Consider the following 24,587-nt stretch of genomic DNA (forward strand, 5'->3'; position numbering starts at 1 on the left):
TGGAGTGCAAGTGGAAGAATACAAAATTAGAGGTATTTGGCGGTGCATGGAAGGATAGTGTCTGTAGCTACGGACAGGCACTAAAAGCTGCCAGGTCAGCATATTTTAACAAACTCATAGAAAATAACCACAACAATCCAAGGTGTTTATTCAGTACTGTGGCTAAATTGGTTAGGAATAAAGCATCGACTGAACCAGATATTCCAATGCAGCACAATAGTAATGACTTCATGAATTTCTTTGCTGATCAAATTGAAATAATCAGAAATAAAATTGGAACTATGCAATCAACTGTCACAGCACCTCAGAAAACAGTGTCTCATAATTTTCCTCACGAGTAACTTCAATCCTTCGCTGTCATATGTCATGAAGAGCTAACAAAACTTAACAAAAAATCTGGTAGCTCAGCGAGTATTGACACTGACTACCACCCCTGGAGTCATGAGTTCAAATCCAGAGTGTGCTGAGTGACTCCAGCCAGGTCTCTTAAGCAAATAAATTGGCCCGGTTGCTAGGGAGGGTAGAGTCACATAGGGTAACCCCCTCGTGGTCACTATAATGTGTGGTTCTCGCTCTCGGTGGGGCACGTGGTGAGTTGTGTGTGGATGCCGCGGAGAATAGCATGGGCCTCCACACGCGCTACGTTTCCGTGGTAATGTGCTCAACAAGCCACGTGATACGATGCGCAGACTGATGGTCTCAGATGCGGAGGCAACTGAGATTTGTCCTCCACCACCCGGATTGAGGCGAGTCACTACGCAACCACGAGGACTTAGAGCGTATTGGGAATTGGGCATTCCAAATTGGGGAGAAAAGGGGAGAGAAAAGAAAAAAAAAAAATCGAAAGCCACAACATGTACCAATACCAACTAAGCTCTTAAAAGAGGTATTCCCTGCAATCTCAGAACCTCTTCCTTTTTCTTTTTTTTCTCCCCTCCCCTTTTTCATGATCAGGAATCATGGAATAAGTTTCCACTGTTATGCCAACGATATCCAACTTTACATTTCTTCTATACCCAATGAAAATTCACAATTCTCCAAATTAGCAGAGTGTATCAATGAAATCAAAGATTGGATGGCCAGAAATTTCCTTCTACTCAATTCTGACAAAACAGAGGTACTAATTATTGGATCAACAACCTCTAAAAATAAGCAGCTAAAATATAATTCGACTCTCGATGGATGTACTGTTACGTCGTCTTCTACAGCCAAGAACATGGGTGTTATATTTGTACCAATCTGTCCTTTGAAAATCAAATTTCCAATGTTTGTAGAACAGCATTCTTCCACCTCAGAAATAACGCTGAGTTACGACACATGCTCTCTGTTGCTGTTGCCGAAAAATGAATTCATGCATTCATGACCTCAAGACTAGATTATTGTAATGCATTCCTGGGAGGATGTCCTGCAAGTTCAATAAATAAACTTCAATTGGCTCAAAATGCAGCTGCCAGAGTGCTGACTAGAACCAAGAAATATGATCATCTTAGCCCCATTTTATCATTGTTACATTGGCTACCTGTTAAATTTCATATTAATTTAAAAATTCTGTTAACTACATACAAAGGTTTGAATGGTCCAGCTCCACAGTCTTAAGTGACCTTCTGACACGCTATATTCCATCACGTTCATTACGATCACAAAATTCTGGCTTGTTAATAGTTCCTAGAATATCAAAATCCACAATCTAAGTCTAGACTAAAGACTCGTCTATCTAGCCAGGCATACACCTAATTTATCCTTCAACTCACAATTAGGCTGCTTTAGTTAGGTCTGCCGGAACCAGAAATCTATCATGATCTATAACTCTGCATAAAATTGAATAGCATCTATGCTAATATTATTTTATTTGTTTCTGTGTCTCAACCTCGGGATTCACTGCAACGCACCTCATTGATCTCTGTCTGCATCACCTTTGTCTATTGATGGACTACACTCATATAATGGAATACATAGATTATCATTTAACTACCAACAAAAGCCTTTATCAGCCAGCTAACAAAGGACAATGCATCTATGTGAACTTCTGCAGCTAATCCAGGATGGACTTCAAAAGACATTAGTCATTAATCTTACAGTTCATACATTTATTTTATTTATTTTTAAACACTGGACCTTAACACTTACTTAGTTTACTCATTTTAAACCATGACCTGCACTGCACATAAATAACTAATATTGGTATTATAATCATGCTGGTTAGCCAAAGGGGAACTGGCCCCCACAGTGAGCCTAGATTCTCCCAAGGTTATTCTTCTCCATTAACCAACATCTTATGGAGTTTTGTGTTCCTTGCCTCAGTCACCTTCAGTTTGCTCACAGGGGTTCTAAATAGTGATGGTGACCTTACCAACAAGCTTACGTCATCCCTCTCATGAGCACACATCACAGAGATGTACGGAAGTGAACATTTGTAGTTAAAAAGTATATAAGTATCGTTTTGTTTCTAAAAATAATCAGTCGTTTGCGTTCAGAACTTTATTTGTCGACTGGAGTCGTGTGGATTATTTTGATGCACCCTAAATATGCATTTTGGACCATCAAAAATTCTGTTTAGATGAAGAAAGAAACTCTTGGATGGCCTGAGGGTGAGTAAATTATCAGCAAATTTTCACTTTTGGGTGAACTATTCGTTTAAAGGTGTTATATGTAAGATTGACAACAAGCTTTTGAAATGGGTACTGTAGTCCAAATTCAAAATATTGGAGATTTGTCTGCCCCGCCCCAGACTCGAAGTTCATGCGAGTTGCCACATTCATTGATTCAGTCACAAAATACAATAAACTCTCCTAAAAATGATGCAAGGTTTACATTAGATTAGATAGATAAAAACTGTAGCAAGTAGCTAGGGATGGGCATGAGTAACATTACTCGCTTTGGACGTCAGTATTCATTAAACGTATAGAGCAATCACATTCGTAAATTGATTCGATTTTGAGTCAAGCTTGTGGTCGTATTTTTCTGTCACGCTGGTTGTTGCCGAGGTAGTAAATGGCCGTGGCCCGTCCGCTCCGTCGCATTAGTTGGGATCACTTTACCGGCTGCATTGAAACCAGGCTGCACATGAAACACAGAGGATGAATGAGAGTACTCAAATGTTGAATTTACTCAAAATGTCCATCCACACTAGCAGCCAAGATAAATTAGATAGCTAATTTTAGGTGACGCTCAATGCTTACCTGTTAAGGAGAAAATTAGCCAACTCAGCATCCGTTTTAAAGGATTTCTGGGCTTTAAGCTGTCTCCATCTTCCAAAGGTATCTCCAATATTCATCCTTGTTTTACTATTACTCACAGTGGTATTTAGATGGATGGCGAGGCTTTTTAGGTCAGGTGGAATTTGTTATCTCTGATCCAGTTCGTTTGCTGGCTTCCATGGCTGCAGCACGCAGTGTTATTTGCCTGCAAACTTGTTCAAATCTGGAAACCCGGCAGTGTCGAAATAAAATAGGTGAGTGTGCAGTGGGCGGGATCACACAGGCCAAAACATAAACAAAAATTCCAGTCTGGAATGGAAATTTCAAAGTAGAATATACTAGCTGTAGCATTGTTATCGGAGAAGCCAGTATTTCAACTTAGCATGTTTCCTAATTCTCTAATGACATATTATGGTCATTTAATGATTTAGTACAGTAAACATATTAAATATAGCACCTTTATTTTTGTATTAAAACATTTTGCCTCAGACAATGCAAGTAAACTTTGGTAAGATTAAAATAGTAAACCTACAATAAAACTGTAAACTAAAAACACAAATGTAGATCTGCAATGATAATTTCATCGCTGACTGCGATCATCTGATCTAACCACAATTATTTGAGATAAACGTGATTATTTTCCACTTTAAGATGTAATCACATTTTACTTTCCGAATAAAGAATTTTTAGCGACTATAGATATGCCATGAACCCCATGGTTTATAAATGTTTCATTTTCCATTGCATTACGTGAGCACTCCAAATAAACTCATTACGACACGCACCGTGGACCGCACTCAGGGTAGCTCCTGAAGAGGGCGTGAAGATTATGCAATGAACATGTGCTGTGTGCAGTCCCGCAAAAGTTTAGACAAGATTTTAGTGAACGCAAAGCACTCTGCTCCACTAATTTAACATTCGTGTAATGGTAAATGGTCTTGGTCATGTGGGTTCAGACACGCAGTGTTAATGACATGCAGTAACACAGAGGAGGAGACACCCACTTACTCTTTTTACTGTGAAGATGTTAGAATGGCAGCTGTGCAGCTGGATATGCCTCGACTGCATAAAGCTTTTGGAGCATTCATTTGCTGCTGTCCATCATGGAGAAGAGCGATCAGATTACCCTTAGATTCATGTTTTTTTGTGAAAAAATTTAGTTAACTATACAAATTTGCAAGTACCGCAAATAATGTGGAGAGTGAGTGAGTGAGTGAACAAGCAGGTGTAAGGGCAAGGTCAGCGTGTATCAGTCCATGACAGCAGTCCATCATATCAAACAGTTCTCCAATATAAAAACTGTACAATCAGACAATCAGATACAGACAACCATTTCTATTAACTACAAAATGGAAAGTCACTGCACAAACCCAACCAATGGAATCACTTCAGTTATGCCAGATTGTTGAAATACTGGGAACACAATTTTTTAATCCTCAGGACACTAAATAAACTGATGGCATTTAGGGCTGGGAGATAGGACGATTTTATCGATATCAACGATGTCTTACAAAGATCCCGATGTCGATTGCGACACTCATTGACAGATAATGATCGACAACATAGGGAAATGGCAAAACCATGGATATGGGAAGTCAGCAAATATATTAAATAGTAGCCCAGGGTGTGAAATTAACACCCACCAAATGCAACAAGGCTGAATCCAGTTCAAATGTATTTCATGCATGGGTAATTTTTCTCATCTAACCGCAACAGGCGGGTGACCTATAAGACGTTTCAGAGTGACACATGACAAGAAATGCTGTTAGACACAAAGATATGTGCTTGAAGAAACACACTTTATTATATTTTTAAGACCAGACAAAATAAAAGCCATCAATGCCCGTGTCTGATTCATTGTTTGTTCAGAGGCGTGCAGCGTGAGCCTGTCTCATGGAACAATGAAACATGGAACAGTTTTCACTCTTTTTCTCTGTTTCATTTATCTGAAAACTGTTTGCAAGAATAATGTCATCTATGAGAATGCTGCAAATTATCTCCGATAATCTCAGGAGGTGCTGTGAGTTTAGTTTTCTTTATTTCCACGTGGTTAGCATGCATTGTGAACGCAACTCTGCAGGTTCAGTAATATAAATCTTTGTATTAAAGAAACAAAGATGAAAGTGATTAAATCAAAGTAACGCAAGACACGTTCACCTTGAACCTACAATTGAGTTTTATTTTCTTTTCTTTAGGCAGCATTAACAGTATTACCAAAACGCAATACAAACACAAATTCGATAAGAACACAGATTTGGCAGCTTTATTTTGGGAACACAAGGGGATCTATTAGGTTTTATTATTATGATTATTATTATCTTTACGTTTATAATTGTCTTTAGTTCTTAATCTGTAGGATATTAGTAATTTTCCACCTGTTGTTGTTGACGGATGCTTGCATGATGGCAAATGGAGCCGTTGGAGATGGTAAATATTTGGCTTTAGGGAGGTGGTTAAATAAGATATTTTGATAACCATTATTTTATTGCTTTTTTCGTTATTTTGCAATTTGCAATTTGAATTTAGAAATGTCTTTTGTTTGTTAGTCGTGTTTCAATAAATTAATAAAATTTTTAAAGCAAAATCAAGAAAGCAAAAAAATTCACCGACCCTCAGCAGGGGGGTTGACGATATAATCGTATATCATGATATTTTTAAGGCTATTATCGATAAAATTATTTTTACATATTGCCTAGCCCTAAAGGCATTGACTAGATATACACATTTGCCTGGAGCATTTACGTAATGTGCCGCCCACCTGAAGTGGAATTTGTCAGTAAACACAGTCATCCACCTATCATGTGGGGGAGTTCAGCAGCCCTTAAACTGTAATCCAGTTCAGCCCCATTCTCAGTAAAACACCCAGAGATCAACAGACTCGCTAACCATTGACTGAGTGACTCTCTGGCTGGATGAAGTGTTGAACCATGGGAGAAAGTGACCCGGTGTTCAAGAGAATGAAGAGTCTGCCTCTTTTATAGGAAAGGCTTGACCTCCTAAAGACAATAACCATTATCAAAGGAAAATGAGAGGGGTTTTTAGGTGTCAAAGCAAAGTGATGACTTACTTTGGTCTGCATAGTTCTTGGACTTCAGCTCCATCTGTCTGGTCTGGGCCTCCAGTAGCAGCACACGGTTCTGCAGATCTTTCTTATCCTGCTCTTGAGAGTCCTCATACTCAATATATCTCTAGAAGATACAGATAGAGAAGTTTTACACTGCTACACATAATTGAAAAACCATACATCTGAATAAAAATAGTATGGCAGGGCTATTTTTAATATCCATTTAATATGTATTCATAATTGTGTTTAATTTTGGGTATGCAACCACTGTTATGGCACAAAGCCAATTAACTCACTCTGATGGTAGCAAAGACAGCTTAAATAAGGCTGATCCTAACAGACATGCAGCATGGCGGTTGTATATGCTGGTTGAGGTTTAGAATACGAACAGCTGCCTGAGAGTTAAAACACATCTGATCGGAGAGCCAGTGACTCCGTGCAGGCGTTTGACAGGCTTACTTATTTCTGCTTTACTCTCTCATATGCCAAAGATGAACAGGCTGGTAGTGGTAGTGTGTGTGTGTTGTGTGTGTGTGTGTGTGTGTGTGTGTGTGTGTGTGTGTTGTGTAGGGGAGGGCTAGCAAGCCACAGAGCAGCTGAAAGGATTTCCCCTCCTTCCAGACTTCAAACACACACCGTGCCCTCACCTCTATTGTTAGATGTTACCCAAGCCCTCCAGCTACATGGGTGCCAAAAATACTGATAGCTGCAGCAAATGCCATTGTTTGTTTGTGCCCGTGTGTTTGTGAATTGACGGACAAGCCAGGAGTATTAAAGGTGCAGCAAGTGGTTTTACAGCTAAAGAAATTAATAGCACTTTTGACAAATATATGATGTTCAAAATATATTTTATATATATGATACAGCATTTCACCTGCATGTCTTAAATCATGTGCTAACCAGCTGGCCCCCATCTTCACACAGATCTTCAATAGATCACTGGAGCAATGTGAAGCCCCATGCTGCTTCAAACGCTCCACTATCATCCCATCCCAAAGAAACCAAAAATCACAGGATTTAATGACTACAGACCTGTCACCCTGACGTCTGTGGTCATGAAGTCATTTGAGAGACTGGTGTTGGCCCACCTGAAGGACATCACTGGACCCTTTCTAGATCCCCTTCAATTTGCTTTGAGCAAACAGGTCTGTGGATGATGCAGTCAACTTGGGATTGCATCATATCCTGCAACATCTGGACAGACCAGGGACATATGCAAGGATCCTTTTTGTGGACTTCAGTTCGGCTTTCAACACCATCATCCCAGCTATACTCCAGACTAAATTAACCCAACTCTCTGTTCTCACGTCTATCTGTCAGTGGATTACCAGCTTTCTGACAGACAGGCAGCAGCTTGTGAGACAGGGGAAATTCACTTCCAGCACCTGTAAAATCAGCACTGCTGCCCCCCAGGGATGCTCCCCACTACTCTTCTCCCTCTGCACCAATGACTGCATCGCCAAGGACCCCTCTGTCAAGCTCCTGAAGTTTGCAGATGACACCACTGTCATCAACCTCATCCGAGATGACGATGAGTCTGCATACAGAAGGGAGGTTAAACAGCTGGCTGTCTGGTGCAGTCAAAACAATCTGGAGCTGAACACGCTCAAAACGGTGGAGATGACTGTGGACTTTAGGAGGAACACCCCAACACTGTCCCCCCTCACCATTCTAAACAGCACTGTGGCAGCAGTGGAGTCATTCAGATTTCTGGGCACTACCATCTCAGAGGCCCTGAAGTGGGAGACCCACATTGACTCCATTGTGAAAAAGGCCCAGCAGAGGTTGTACTTCCTTCGCCAGTTGAGGAAGTTCAACCTGCCACAGGCACTGCTGATACAGTTCTACTCAGCAGTCATTGAGTATGTCCTCTGCACTTCAATAACTGTCTGGTTTGGTTCAGCTATGAAATCGGATATCAGAAGACTACAAAAGGACAGTTCGGACTGCTGAGAGGATTATTGGTTGCCCCCTGCCCTCCAGAATGAGGATAAAGGCTGGAAAAATCACTCTGGACCCCACTCACCCTGCCCACTACCTTTTTGTACTGTTGCCTTCTGGCCAACACTTCAGAGCTCTGAGCACCAGAACCGTTAGGCACAGGAACAGTTTTTTCCCTCAGGCTATCCATCTCATGAACAGTTAAAACTGCCCCATTGAGCAATAATTAATGTGCAATACACAGCTTAGACTTTTTATATTATCCAACACATCCAACCTCTTCTGCCATTACATTCCCTTACACTGTATATAACAGATTTGTATTTAGATTTGAACTACGTATGTGCATGTATGTATGTATATGTATATGTATATATGTGTGTGTGTATGTAATATATATATATATATATTTATTTATTAGTCTATTGTGTATTCTATATATACTTATTTTCTTATATACTGGAAGCTCCTGTCACCAAGACAAATTCCTTGTATGTGTAAGCATACTTGGCAATAAAGCTCATTCTGATTCTGATGTAGCCTACACTTACATAAGATGAAGAATCCATTAATATCGGTGTCCTGGAAAAAGCTGTTTAATATGGGAATGTCCATGTTGGAAACTTTCAGCACAATAAATATATCTTTAGTATCAATGCCTGTGAATAGGATCTATTTCTACAATTGTACTGTTAACTAAAACTCCTCAACTGAGCAGATTTAAATTATATTTAAGACATTTGAGACACTTAAAAACATATTAGCCACACAAAGGTGTCCCATTACCAAAGAAATGAACCCAAGAATTCTGACATCATCCAACCCTGCCACTTGAGTCACGGTAATCATAGCACTATCTGCCCTGAATACATGACAAAGCACATACACTTAATCAGCTCAAGACTGTGCTGCATCAAAGAAAACTCTTCTACCATACTTTATCAATATCAAACCCCTGAGGCTGCCCTCTTTTGGAAGCGCACTACGTGGGTCTGCAGTTCTGAATCCCACCCTCACATGAGAGTTATACCTGATGATATTATCAAGCACAATCCCCCTTAAACTTCACACAGAAATAATAAGTGGATTCTGCCATCTGTTTAGTGTACAGTAGTGGCCAAAAGTGATGAGTGACGTCTTTGGCCTTTATTCAAACATATTATAAAAAATGTATTAACATGTTGTAGTTGTGCTTGGAGTGTAAAACTAATGTACACTCTCCACATTTCAATTATTTTATTTGTCATGAAGCAATGAAACATGCCAAATTGCGCAGACATCATTTTTGGCCAATCTGTCATACAAAGTTTGCACTCACTATTCCCCTATAATTGCTACAGGTGTGTCAATTAAGGTGTTGGCTATATAATTAGATGTACATTTGTGGGTTTTGGTGTCAATAGCAAAGAGGAAGGAGCTGTCCTCTGCAACCAAAGAGGCTATTGTCAAAATGGCTAAATCTGGTCAATCAGCTTCGGATATTGTCTGTGTGCTGGATTTGAATGGTCGCACTGTCCGCAGAATTATTGCAAAGCACCATGAGGCCGGTACCATGCAGATTGTAAAGCGATGTGGCTGGCCAAGAAAGACTAGTGAGCGTTTTGACAGGAGAATGAAAATCACCTCAATGTGTGACCGCTTCAAAACAGCTTCCAAAGTTCTATAAGAGACGTGCAATGGTGAGGAACCTCCAATTTCATCTCGCACTGCAAAGCGACTGCTACAAGAGGCTGGATTGAGAGGTTGTGTAGCAGTAAAGAAACCATTTATTAGTTCTGTCAACCGCAAAAAACGTCTTGCCTCTCCCAAAGAACATAAGTATGTGGAATGTGGAAGACTGGAGCCGTGTTCTGTGGTCCAACGAGTCAAAATTCAACACGATGGCATCTGATGGTGTCAAGTATGTTCGTAGGAGACGAGGGGAGTATTTTGATACCAAATTCATGTGTGGCACCGTTAAGCACGGCGGGGGAAACATAATGGTATGGGGATGCATGTCTGCAGCAGGTGTTGGAAGGATCTACAAAGTTGTTGGTACTTTGAAAATAGACCAATACTTGGACATCTTGCAGAACACAATGTTGCCAAGTATAGAGGATATGTTTGGAGATCGAACGTGTATTTTCCAACACGATAACGATCCAAAGCACACTGCATGCGCAACGAAGGCATTCCTTGCTGCCCAGCATTTTGAAGTCCTCAAGTGGCCTCCTCAGTCCCCTGACCTTAATCCCATTGAAAACCTTTGGGAAATTCTAAACCTGAATCATGAAAAGTCATGCAGGTCTTCCAGTGAAGCTCAGTTTTGTGAAGAATTTAAGGAGGCTTGGAAAAAAATTACGCACAACACACACGCAAAGCTTATTGAGTCAATGCCCAGGAGAACGGCTGCTGTAATCAAAAACAAGGGAGGACCAACAAAATATTAATAACTGATTACATTGTAGTCAACGTATGCTTTATTTCCTGTGAGCTTTTTGTTTTTCTATGCATTTTTTGCATATTAGAATAAAACTCATTCCATGATACGCTGTAGTTTGCCTTTTTTGCCAAATAATTTTGTCAATTAAATACCTTAACCAACATTAGTGTTTTCTTCTTCCCAATATTACATACTCCTCATATTTTGATGGTTTAATCGAACCTGTACGGTCATTAAAAGCAAATATTGTGGAAATATCCCCTCCGGACATCACTTTTGGCCACTACTGTATCTGCTGAAAAAAGGATTTCTTTGCTATGGGCTATGAGACATCAGAGTCCTGACGCATGAGGAGCATCTGTGTGAGGAGTCTTATGAAGTTAGAGCAGCAGGTCAACACGTCTTCAAGAGTAGAGTCCTCTATTTTACTGCATAACCTCTAACATACCTCTGTCTGAACCAGGGTCAGAAATTAAGGGGTGCTTAGGCAAAAATGCCACCAAGTGACAAAAATGCCCTTGAAATTCAAAAGGTGGGGACAAAAAATGCCCACGTAATGATTTTTTCTTTTTTTTCTTCTTTTAATAATTGATATGTTCTTAATATTCTATTCTATTCTAATCCTAGTTATACACGTTATTACATAAAATATGATTTGACATTGATTTAATTTTATGGGTAGGAGGTAATATATTATCAATCCAATTATTCAGATTAAGAATTTATGTAAATGGGTTAATTAAATTCAAGTATTTCTGTAACAGAGTGACAGTACATTTTTTATATTTTAGAAAACAATGGCCTCATAAATGTAAACAATTACCCTGAAAATCTAATCCAGGTGGCAAATGTTACCCAATTTTGGAAATGTTTCCGACACTGTTCTGAACTATGAGCACACACAAATGTAGGCCTAAATGTGAACACATGTAGCACATATTTTACTATATCCATAAATACAGAACATTTGTAATACTGAAAAATCCATATTTAATTGCATCAGGCAAGACTACACATGACCTCAAATCACTGCTGTCAAATATTCCATCTGAAAATCCCCTGGTCATACACAAGTGAACCAACAAACCAATTTCATCTAAATCTAGGTGAAAAGCCATAGCATGTGGATGTTTTAATAAAATAGAACTGTATTATACCTATTTTGTAGCAGAGGGCCTTTAACAGTTAAAGTTTAACAAGAACTCATTGAAGGCTGAATGCCATGATGGATTACTCAGGTCAGAAAATAAATGCAAAGATCTGTGGGGGGACAGGCACATACAAGTAATTAACAGGAGAAAAATTTAATAAGAGTGTTAAGCCTAGTGTACACTACAGGACTCAAGCTGGTCTGCTTTGATGTTTTGAGTCTGCAATGAGAAGTCTCAGATCTCACGATGAAAGGTTGTGTATTGCACACACTAGACGTCTTGTCGTCAGATGTGCACGCTGTCCCGATGAGCAAGAGACCGACAAGGAGCCACAGCCTATGAAATATAAAGCGAGTGCAAGAACTGAGCAAGGTATTGGTCTCGCTTGTACACTTGTGATCAGACCACCAAAACACTTTAACAGCAGGTACACAGGGTCTCATTTGAGGATGAATGGTCGTGTTGTTTATACATCCAGTCTGCGATCAGTAGTGTAGTGTGCGCACCAGCACAACGGAAAACAAGACTGTGACACAGCTTAGATTTACAAACACAGAATTCAGTGGCAGCATAAAAGATTTTCGCTTCAAAACCTGGCAGCTTTGTCAGCCAAAACACACACACAGGCATGTCTTGTGAACATATATGCATTCTCTCTCTCTCATATGATACGAAGGACAGTACTTATATGACAGCTCAGCAGAGGAAGAGTGTCTGGCTGCATACAGACTCCGGGCTCTCTGCTCCACATAATATCCCCATTGTGCCCCACAGATAGAGGCTGCTGTGTACCGCCACTCTATTGATAGAGCTCTCTTTAAGTCAACTGCACCTTCACTGGACATCCTCAGGGACTCAACTGCCAAGGCATGGGCACAAGACACGCTCTTCTTGCAAGATCTGACTCTCATCTTGGGTGCTCTGATCTGAGTGGTGTGCATGGATTCAGTTGCTCTGATCAGGATTAGACAGAGTCACATGAGGTCAGGCATCAACAGTTTGCTTAATCTTGGAAACATGCAATAAGAGGAAGGTTAGAAGAGGGATAAATGCTCAATGATCTGGAACTAAAAGCTTCCTATCAATTTGACCAATTGTTTTAATTTACCTTGCCACTCACATTTTACCAAAGTTGTGTTGAGAAATATTATGTTTGAAAAGACTACTGTACAACGAGCAGCTCTGTTTATATCTGAAATAAATCTGATAATCATCTGGAAATGTTCTTATGATAAATGCATGAAAAAGGCACTGATCCCAGATACCACCAGGGTGAATGAACAGCATCAAAATCCACAGAATATTTAAACGAGTGGTAGCAATGTCCTGTTTCTTAAAGGAATATTCTGGGTTCAATACAATCTAAGTTTAATCGACAGCATATGTGGCATAATGTTGATCACAACAAAAATTAATTTCAACTTGTCCCTCCTTTTCTTTTAAAAAAATCTGGGTTACAGTGAGGCACTTACTATGGAAGTGAATAGGGCCAATCTGTAAATGTTAAAATACTCACTGTTTCAAAAGTATAGCCACAAGACGTAAAATATTTTTGTTTTAATGCGACTAATGTGATCAAAAATTCATGCTATTCTCCACGGCATCCATGCACAACTCACCATGTGCCCCACAGAGAGCGAGAACCACATTATAGTGACCACAAGGAGGTTAACCCAACGTGACTCTACCCACCCTAGCAACCATGCCAATTGGTTGCTTAGGAAGCCTGAATGGAGTCACTCAGCACGCCCTGCATTCGAACTCGTGACTCCAGGTGTGGTAGTCAGTGTCTTTACTTGCTGAGCTACCTAGGCCCCCCCACTAAAATGATGATTTAAACAACTTTACAGCTCAAATAATACACAATTTTTAACAAGAAGAATTCATGTAAATACTTCTATAAAATTATAAGCTTCACATTTCTGCCATTAAACCCTCCAAAAATTGGCCAAATTTACTTCCAATATAGGTGCCTCTCTGTGACCTCGATTTTTGCTTTTCTTTCTCTAAAAGGAGGGATGAGTCTAAATAATTTTTTGTGGTAATCAAAATTATGTCACTAATGCTGTAGATTAAGCTCAACTTGTTTTGAACCCATAATATTCCTTTAATATTAAGCTTGTACCAGGAAACATGGATTTTGTGTGAAATGGGCACAATAAAGGTTTTTTGATCAAGCTTACTGTAAAGGACACAAGGTTGACAGAGTGAAGCTTTATTTGTTAAACTTCCTTGTGAAAGAAGCAGGATTGAAAGAGCGGTGCATGTTGATCACTCCGAAGTCTGAACCGCTGTGACATAACTTCATGAACTGAGAAGAAAAGAGCAGGAGCCTCAGAAATATCCTGACTGGAGAAAGGAACTCAGGAAGCTCTTTTCCTGGTACATTGTAAGCCCTTCTCTGACATTTCCTTCCAGAGTCTAGAAATGCAAATGCAAACTGCAACACTTAGTCTGACTGTGTTGTAAACACTTTTGTGTGCAGGTGTTCTAAACATACATATAGCTTATTCACTAAATTCTGCTAGCAGCCACATGATTTGCCGCAGGAAGAAAATGACATTTTTAGAATCAGAAGAATCAGAATGAGCTTTATTGCAAGGTATGCTTACACATACAAGGAATTTGTCTTGGTGATAGGAGCTTCCAGTGCACAACAATACAATATAGCAACATGTAAATAAATAAAAATAGAATAAAATAAATATTGAACAGAATATAAAGTATATATAGAATACACAAGACATAATTATATATATATATATATATATATATATATATATATATATATATATATATATATACATACATACACACACACACACACACACACACACACACACACATATTTAGGGTCAAATACCAAATTAAACACTCAGTGGGGTCATGGGGCACTCTTACGAATGTTCTCACACAAAGGTGAAGCTTGTTTCACAGTGAAACACCAACTTGTTCAAGCTGTCACATTAACAATTAATGTGATTTTAGCATGCACTGAGGCACAGAACAACAGAAACTGTGTTCCCATCACTGTGAATGTTCTAATGTTATTGGTGGTCTAGCTTTAACCTCATGCAACCCTTCGCTATACACTATGCATAATTTCATTTCATTTAAACTGACTGATTTCAGTTCAGAACACTCTGGGCTGTCAGTAAAGGGTTAAAATTTTGACGCACCTAATCATGTGTCAAAACAATATGCCGCCGATCACAGCAGAGTTGGTCTTTGGAAGAAAGGCCAACAAAACTACATCTGGTAAGAAACTTCATTAAGTTTTTACATTGAAACCTGTTTGAGTCAAAAGACTAGAGTCTCCTATTTTCATCCCATATGACATTTTGAAAATTTTAGCAATTTATTGCAAAAAGGCACGCAGTTAAACAATGACCACAAACGACGACTATAGGCCTTTTTTCCCCTTATAAATCCTATATTCACTGTACATTGCCACACTGAGAATCAATGGATTCATCCAAAAGCTGAAAAATATTGCTTTAAGAGTTGGAATGATAATAAGGTGCATTTCGAACTGTTCTGAGCTCAGTGCAGACAGAAGCACACTGGAGGTTAAGTCATTCACTAAATAGGGAGCAAAGAAGCATCGTATAGCTTTCCTATGTAGCCAAGTGCATTCACTCCTAACATCCGGTCAAGAGTTCAGTTTCAGGGAGGTCACGTGACGCCATGCAAGAAGCAGACGTGTGAACGACGAGCTCTGCGCACATTGCTAAATTTTTTATTATTTTCATGTTACAATCTGGTGAAATTCGATACACCCAGTTACACATTTGCTCTTTGAGGTAAAACATGGCAAAGAAGTCAAAATCATCGGGCTCTGGAGACATTAAAAGACACTTACGTGTTCAGGATGAAAGCCCCAACAGGCCTACAGACCAGAGACTCGATTTGGATGGCGCAGCGGAAGAAAAGATCCAGCATCAGTTGTCCAACATATCGGTGATGATGACGAAGGTTCTTGCTGACTTGGAGGATCTCGCTGTAATACGATCGATCGATTACGGCGATGGAAATAAAATTCTCTGAGTTAGTTACAAGAGTGGCTGAGAAACGAATCGATTATTTGGAGTCTTCCGAGAGGGAATTCTCCGCTAATCCGCCTGCGACCAAAGTTGATCTGGAACGTATTCTTGAAAAGCTTGAAGATCTTGAGAATAGAAGCCGCAGGAATAATGTCAGAATTGTTGGAATTCCTGAGCATGAAGAGGGCAGAGATATGGTGAAATTCCTAGACGAGCTCTTCCCGAGTCTGCTCGACATAACAGGCCACAAACTGGCAATCGAGCGAGATCACAGAGTCCCTGCTCAGAGATCTGCTGAGGGAGACAGGCCCCGATCGATCCTGGCCAAATTTCTGAGGTCATCCGATAAAGATCTCGTGTTGCGCCAGGCGAGGAGCAAAGGAAAGCTTTCTTGGAGGAATCATAATATTTTCTTGTTCCCGGACTTTGCGAGTTCAGCAAGAGAGAAACGTGATCGGTTCAGGGAACGCAAGAAACTCTTGCACCAGCGTAAGATCACTTTTACTTTGATGTTCCCGACCAAACCGAGAATAGAAACGAAGGACGGTCGCAAAGTATTTACATGTCCCAATCAGGCAATGTCTTTTATAGAATCGATGGGTGAGTAAACCATTGGATGTTTCTCATGTGAGTGGGTCAAATCGCTATACTTACTCTGGCTTTTGAGGAAGCTGGGCGTCATTTTGGTTTCTTTTTGCGTTGGGTCCGCCTAGCGGCTGGAGTTTTTTTGTGAATAACATTTTTTCTTAAAGAAACTTTTGCATTGACGGAAGATTACTTTTGCATGGAAGTTCCCGGCCAGTTTGAGAGTGGACACTACAGAGGACCGCAAAATATCTACATGCTCACACAAAGGATGTCTTTTATAAAGTTCACGGATTGAGTAAGTCATGGTATATACTTTTATGCAGCCTCCGAGTGAATTGACTCGACCATCCGGGGAACCGGAATGTCGGTTTTGTTTCTTTTTGTGTTGGCTCCGCCTAGCGGCTGGAGCTTGTTCCATTTACGGGACACTGGAATGATTACGTCATCCGCTGAACTCATAATGGCTGGCTAACTGAACATTTGTCTATCCGTGAAACTGAATGGTTTTATATCAGCTGAAATTTGTTTTGTGGAGGATCACACCTTTAGTGTGTGAATTAACTGAATTAGAGTGTGAATTAATCTACATGTTCTTTGTGTTCATTCTTTCTTTTGGCTGGGGGTTATTTTACAAAGTATTTTCTGTTATGTAATTTTGCTTCACAAATTTGTGAGGCAAAATTGTGCAATCCGATGGCAAAGTTGTCGTGGGGGCTCATGGGCGTTCATGGACCTTTTGAGTTTGAGGGACTGTTGCCGGTTGGCGCTCTCATGCGTGGAGTTAAAGCGCACGTTTTTTCTGTTTGTTTTGTTCGGGGGGGAAGTTCGGGGTTTGATTGTTTCACTAATGGGGAATGTGGTCTGTATAATTTTGTTTTTGACACACAGTTTATTTTTTTATTATATCAATATGTCAGTTGTTAATATGAGTGTACTATCTCTCTCCACATGGAATGTAAATGGGTTGGGGCACCCCATAAAAAGAAGGAAGGTTATTAATTTTCTTAAACGTAAGAAATATGATATAGTGTTTCTTCAAGAAACACACCTTTCTCCGCAGGAAGTGGAAAAATTTGGGAAGATATGGGGGGTGGGCATGTTTTCTTTAGTGCTGGCTCAAGTAAGAGCAGGGGAGTCATTATATTGGTTAATAAACATCTACAATTCAAATGTCTCAAACAGATTAAAGATAAATTAGGAAGAGTCATTATTGTTTTAGCTGAAATTCAGGGGCAAATGTTGATTTTGGCTAATATTTACGCACCTAATGCTGATGATCAGGGCTTTTTTATAGATCTTGAAGGGATGTTGCAAGCCGCTGGCACCCCTCATGATATAATATTAGGAGGAGACTTTAATCTTTTGATGGATTTAGTCCTTGATCATAGTGAAGCAAAAGTGTGTAAGCCCCCTAGAGCAACATTGACGCTTCACAGGATGTGTAAAAATCTTGGTCTTACAGATATATGGAGACTTTTGAACCCATCTGGTAGGGACTATAAATTTTTTTTCTTCAGTCCATAAGATTTATTCTAGAATAGATTTTTTTTTTTATATATACCCAAGTCCCTCATTTCATCTGTTGTGGACTGCTCAATTGGAAACATTTTAGTCTCAGATCACGCCCTGGTGAGTTGAGGTGGTGCCACATAGGGAGAAAAAGAAATCATATAGTTGCCGCCTTAATGTGTCCCTTTTGCAAAATCCTGAATTCCAACAAATGTTAAAGACTGAATCAATGTTTATATAGAAACCAACTGGTCCTCAGTATCCACTGTGGGCGTGGCTTGGGAGGCACTTAAGGCGGTTCTTAGGGGCCGGATCATACAGTATGCCTCATTCACCAAAAAATCCAAAGCACGAGAACTTGTGGAGTTGGAAGGAAATATCAAAAATGCCGAAGCAGAGCTGAAGCGCCATTTGTCATCCGATGGCCTCAGAGAATTGACTCGATTGAAATACAGATATAATACTAGTTTGTTGCGGAAAGTGGAGTTTGGGCTATTCAGGGCAAGACAGTCATACTTTGAGTCGGGAGACAAAGCAGGAAAACTTTTGGCTAGATATATAAAGTAGAGAGAGTATTTTTCTACCATTCTACTTTGATCTCTATAGTTCCACATCTTCGTCTACTGATGGAGATATTAGAAACTTTGTGGAACCATTAGATCTCCCTAAACTGACGACTGAGTTAAAGAATTCTCTTGATTCTGAGATAAACTTGGAGGAGCTTGGCGAGGTTATTAAGGCCTTACCTACAGGCAAGACTCCAGGGCCTGATGGCTTTGCCGCTGAGTTTTTCAAATCTTATGCTACAGAACTGGCTCCACTTTTGCTAGAAGTTTATACTGAATCATTAAAGAATGGAAAGCTTCCGCCAACCATGACACAAGCCCGGATCAGTCTGATTCTTAAAAAGGACAAAGATCCAAGCGAGTGTAAAAGTTACCGTCCAATTTCCCTAATCCAGTTAGATGTAAAAATGTTGTCAAAAATACTGGCTAATTGATTAAGTTATGACATCTCTTATACATATAGATCAGGTGGGGTTTATTCGAGGCCATAGCTCTTCTGATAACATTAGGTGTCTCATCAATATCATATGGTCATTAGCGAATGAACAATCTCCGGTCGCTGCCTTCTCACTTGATGCCAAAAAGGCATTTGATATGGTAGAATGGGATTATCTTTTTAAGGTTTTGGAAATATAAGGGTTCGGGAGTACATTTACTGGATGGATTAAGTTACTTTATAGACACCCAGTAGCGGCGGTACAAACAAATGGATTAATTTCAGATTATTTTACTCTGTATAGGGGCACCCAGCAGGGTTGCCCTCTTTCCCCATTATTGTTCTGTCTTGCCCTGGAACCATTAGCAACTGCGATAAGAAAGGAGGAGGATTTTCCATGGGTGGTGGCGGGAGGTATGGCGCATAAACTCTTGCTTTACGCAGATGATATTTTATTATTTGTCTCTGACCCCAGTAGATCTATGCCTTGCCTCTACAGAATTATTAATTCCTTTTCTAAGTTTTCAGGATATAGAGTCAATTGGTCTAAATCCAAAGCTTTGGCTCTTACAGCATACTGCCCAGAAACGGCTTTCCAGCCGGGTGCTTTCCAGTGGCCCAAACAGGGCATTAAGTATTTGGGTATTTTAATTTTGACCCCTTAATAAAACGGTTTTCAAGCGATGTGGGCAGGTGGGCTTCATTACATTTATCTACGATTGGGAAGGTTAATGTTATTCAAATTAATTGTATTCCAAAATTCAATTACTTACTGCAGTCTCTCCCTGTAGATGTCCCCCTCTCTTGTTTCAAGCAATTTGATAGCATAGCAAAGTCCTTCATTTGGAATGGTAAGCGTCCCAAATTACATTTCAATAAGTTACATAGGCCGATTGACAAAGGTGGGCTAAGCCTACCCAAGATTTTATTTTATTATTATGCATTCGGTCTCAGACATTTGGCTCATTGGTCGCTTCCACCTGAGAGAGCCCCTCCCTGGTTCTGTATAGAACAGGAAGTTCTTGCCCCTATTTCGCCACTGCAGAGCCTATCAAATTAATCGGAGAAGCTAAGTTACATCCCGTTATCTCACACTTGAACTCGGTATGCACAAAAGTGTCCATTCTGACATTTTTTTAAATGTTGCCTCGAGCATATGGCTGAACCCCAAATTATGCATCTCCAAGTCCCCTTTTTGCTAGTCAGAGTGGATTGGGAGGGGGGTTACTACACTCGGCGACCTATATGAGAATGAAGTGTTGAGATCCTTTCAAAATTTGGTTCAACTTTTTGGGATTCCTAGATCTCAGTTCTATAAGTATTTACAGCTGCGCCACCTGCTCTGTACTGTTTTTGGGAGTAGTTTACACCCTCCTAAAGTGGCAGATACTCTGGGAGTGGTGATTACTGCTTTTGGAAAAGGTCATGAGGCATCGGTGTATTACTCCCTACTAATTCAGAGTCTGGGGGATGGAACTTCAACTTCTCTTAAGAGATTATGGGAGAAAGATCTAAATTTGGTATTGGAGGAGGGAGAGTGGGCTGGGATTCTAAAAAACGTCAAATCTAGAGACGCAAGGGTTCGCCTCATGCAATTTAAGATTTTACATAGAGTCTATTGGACCCCCTCTAGATTGCATAGGCTTGGTCTTAAAGACACACCCACCTACCTATTGGCGATGTCAATCAGAAGATGGAGACACAACCCATGTCTTTTGGGGATGTATTAAGATGCAAGAATTTTGGATGAGGATTCAGTGTTTTATGTGCAAGGTTTTGGCCTCTCAGATTGTATTTTGCCCCAGACTCTGTATCTTAGGAGATGGGGCAGTCATTAATTTGGAGAATAAGCACATGAAAAACTGGGTCCTAACTAGTATTATGATCGCCAGACAGATCACTTTGAGGAGTTGGAAGTCGGCTGGAGCGTCCCCGTTTCAGGAGTGGTGTTCAGAGATGGCCAGAGTGGCAGCTCTTGAGGAGGGGGTATCCAGAAGACTGGGGAATCTAGACATGTTTGTGAAGAAGTGGGGCAGATATCTGTCTTTTTTGGAGGGCTCTCAGGGAGGGACAGTGGAGAGAGAGGTGTAGGGGTTTTATGTGTGTGATTGTTTTATTTATTTTATTTTTTACATTTATTTATGTATTTTGTTGTGTGTCTATGGTTGTGTGACCACTGGGGTGTTGTCGGGGGGGGGGTATTGGGGGGATAGTGGGGATTGGATAGTGATTCTGTATATGTGTGTTCTCCTATTTATATTTAATGGTTGAATCAATAAAAAAATTATTTAAAAAAAAAAAAAAGTTCAGTTTCAGGCTGCAGATTATGTTTGGACCACTCAACATGTTTGGCGTACATGGGACAATGGTAATCTGTACTTAGATTCAGAATGTATAATGATAAATATTATTTTATCATGGATGGCAGTGAATGGACGATGCTGGCCATTACTTGTATTTAATTAATTATGCTAATTTCTAATTGGTAAAATACTTCAGCACTGGCTACCATTTGTTTGTCTGACAGTGCAAAAGAGAACATTGAGATTTTATTGCCAAAGTAGAAAAATATTGTAATTCAAAACAAGTCAAACTAAATAAATAAAAATTGTGCTTTCTCAATACACATTGTTCCAAAGCAGCTTTACAGAAAATCAGCTGTAATGTCTGTAACATCTTAAAAACATGAATAAGCAACACTCCTGGAAACATAATAAATAATATGATTTTTTTTAAAAAAAAGCTGACTTTCAATAGCTTGGTATTATTTAAAATTTCAGAACTTAGTCCTGCTGTCCCCATATGAGGACTTCAAGTTTTAGGAAAACTATTTGCTCTAAAAAAATAATAATAAAATTCCTGTTGTGTTCCGCAGAAGGAGAATAAATGATGACTACAGTATCTCACACAGTAGATGGATCATGTGAGCTCCACTGTCTTAACTCCCATTGGTAGTCACCATTTCACATCGCTGCTCATTTGCATGAATATAACTCACAGAGTCACTGGATAGTGGACACCCCATATTGCGCCACCAAAGGACGCAGTCACTCATGTAGCTGGAAATCACAAACTCTCAATGAAAATGAATGGCTTCTAGTCATTTTGTTGCTGCAAGCCGCTATCAGTGTGCCCGGGGCTTAAGACTGTCAAAATGACAAGAAATCAGGCATCTGGAACAGAAGTGTAATTTTTTTAATAGAAGGGAACTTTCAATCAGAAAAGTGTAGGTTTCATTTCAACAGTTACCATACTAAAGGCGTGGTCACACATACATTCTCATGGCGAGGGCGGACGTTGAGCATGCATGAAACCAGCACAAATATAATTGTCAAACAGCCTTTTTTAATGCTGCACTTTATATTCACTGAGACTTAAGTTAAAGAGTTCAGTTAAAAACTCACCACTAAAATGATATCCTTGTCCATTGTGAATATTCAGTATAGCGTTTATGAAGCACCGCCAACACAGAGGTCACCGCCAAACCAAGAAACATCCTATTGGTCAACGTGGCTATTTCACCTGTCAAAATTCAACAAACTTGAACTCAAGGTTGAAATCAGCATGAGGAAATTCTTCGCCACAGGAAGTCCATCGTGCAAAATTCAAGTTTGTGCGGATTCCCATTGAGACGACTGTATTTTGCCTGCGGAATTTCGCCGTGCAAAGGTATGTGTTTCTTCCTTGGACATATGATATGTGTATCATTCCTGTTTGAGCAACTAGTTATATCAAAGCTCTTCATTCATGTGTTTGATATATGTCACGGTCCCAAATAAAACACAAAAGGAGTGCAGTCTGTTGCTAGTGACAACCCAGATGACTCGTGGGGAGCATTATGGAGCAGCAGGCAAAGAGAAGCAATACAAAGGCCAGGAGTTTAAAGCAAAGCACACGCTCATATGCCAGGCTCTTCACTTCACTTGCTCCCAACAAAGAGTCACATGACCTGAAAGTTAACCCACCTCAGAGGGGTGTGCTTTCATAGGCCATCATTTTCTCACAAAAGGACAAGCATATAAAAGGAGGACAGAGAGGAGAGTAAGGTTGGCCATTTTTTTTTTTTTTTACAAAGAACAGGAACCAAGTGATTTTCATGACTTTAGGTTCTGTTAACGGTTCTCAAATGTGCATTCTTCCTCTGATGCAGACAGAAAACTGTGCCTAAATACTGACACTGACTACGTTTACATGGACACCAGAAAGTGGCTTATTATGAGAAAGCGGGTTATTGCGATTCCTGTTTACATGCACTGTATAACCGTTTATACAGTGCATGTAAACAGGAATCGCAATAACCCGCTTTCTCGTAATAAGCCACTTTCTGGTGTCCATGTAAACGTAGTCAGTAGGCAGTAGGCAACATAGGCTACGTTCACACCGCAGCTGAATGTGTCCCAGATCAGATTTTTTTGCTCAAATCAGATTTTTTTGTTAGGTTGTTCACATGACATTTTAAATGTAGCCCATATCAGACACTGGTCTGAACAGCCGACACTCCTAAACTGACCCACATGCGTGTAGCACTCCTTGAGCATGCGTATAACAAACTCCAACATGTTCAACATTATAGTGTGAATAATGAATTAAATTATAATTAAAAATGTAATTATACATTTTTAATGCAGATAGGACACATGCCTATACGATAATAGGTGCGCTAGTGATGGAGAAAGACCGTTGATGGAGAAAGTATTTTTATGTAGTCATTTGTCTTCGTATGGTGGAATTTAAATAATCAAAGCTCAAGTGTAATATTACCTTCGAGCAAAAAACACCATAAAATCGAAAAACAGTAGGAAAAATGGCATTACATACAGTATATGTAAGTTAAGAAGAGTTATCTTTATTTCATATTTCCATTGAATGACTTGCATTTGTATTTTGATACAGTTTGAGAAATATAGAAACTGTGTTTTCGAAGTGAGTGAAACAAGCAAAGAGCGCCGTTATACAAATCTACACCTGTATCTTTTCATACGCATATTTAAAGTGCAAGCCAAACGAATCGTTGAACCCAACTGTTGAAGCCTATACTTTTATTTTCTTTCCTTAAAAAGAACTAGACAGATATGCACTTAAAAGTTTTAAAATATGACAGGTGTATATACGCTGGAAATCAAGCATGCAAATTAAGTTTGAAGTAGAGTCATGTAAAAATCACATTAAATCTGACCTGCCTGTTCACACCGTAGACACACTGGAAAAAAATCCGATACGTATCTGATTTATTTCCACATATGAAAGTGGCCCAGATCGGATTTGAAAATGTCAGATTCAAAGCACTTTTGGCTGTTCACACAATCATCCAATTAACAGATCTGTGTCACATGTGAGTTAAAAGCTCTTTACTCCTGTATACATGTGTCAGTAAGCAGCTTTCTCCACAGCAACGTAATTTTCCCGCAACACTTGTGTAAATAACACACATGGCATCTGAGGAAGACTTCACAATTTTACTCTCTGTTTACTTGCTTTATTTCCAGATAATCCAGAGTTGTTGCTGTGTTTTTTTCTTTAACTTTCTATCAACCTGCAGCTGAATTGATGCAGTAGTGGGAGCTTCCCTCTTACATAAAACTCTGGGATTCCCCCAAAGTAGGAGCGCATGTATGCAGACTTTAGGGACAGTCGAATTTTATATTTGTGTGTACAAATGGGTACATACCT

The 24,587-nt window shown here is 39.7% G+C and overlaps 1 protein-coding gene across 3 annotated transcripts in view; it reads right to left on the bottom strand.

Moving 5' to 3' along the window:
- The window catches only part of LOC127427068 (C-Jun-amino-terminal kinase-interacting protein 4-like), an 84,881-nt gene that overhangs the window by 57,591 nt on the left and 2,703 nt on the right, over positions 1-24,587 (bottom strand). For all 3 annotated transcript variants that reach the window (XM_051674409.1, XM_051674411.1, XM_051674410.1), the window contains exon 2: positions 6,265-6,385. In XM_051674409.1, coding sequence (XP_051530369.1) covers positions 6,265-6,385 — 121 coding nt within the window. The remainder of the gene's footprint in view (positions 1-6,264; positions 6,386-24,587) is intronic.

This window comes from Myxocyprinus asiaticus, chromosome 36 (assembly GCF_019703515.2).
Source record: "Myxocyprinus asiaticus isolate MX2 ecotype Aquarium Trade chromosome 36, UBuf_Myxa_2, whole genome shotgun sequence".
Lineage (NCBI taxonomy): Eukaryota > Metazoa > Chordata > Actinopteri > Cypriniformes > Catostomidae > Myxocyprinus > Myxocyprinus asiaticus.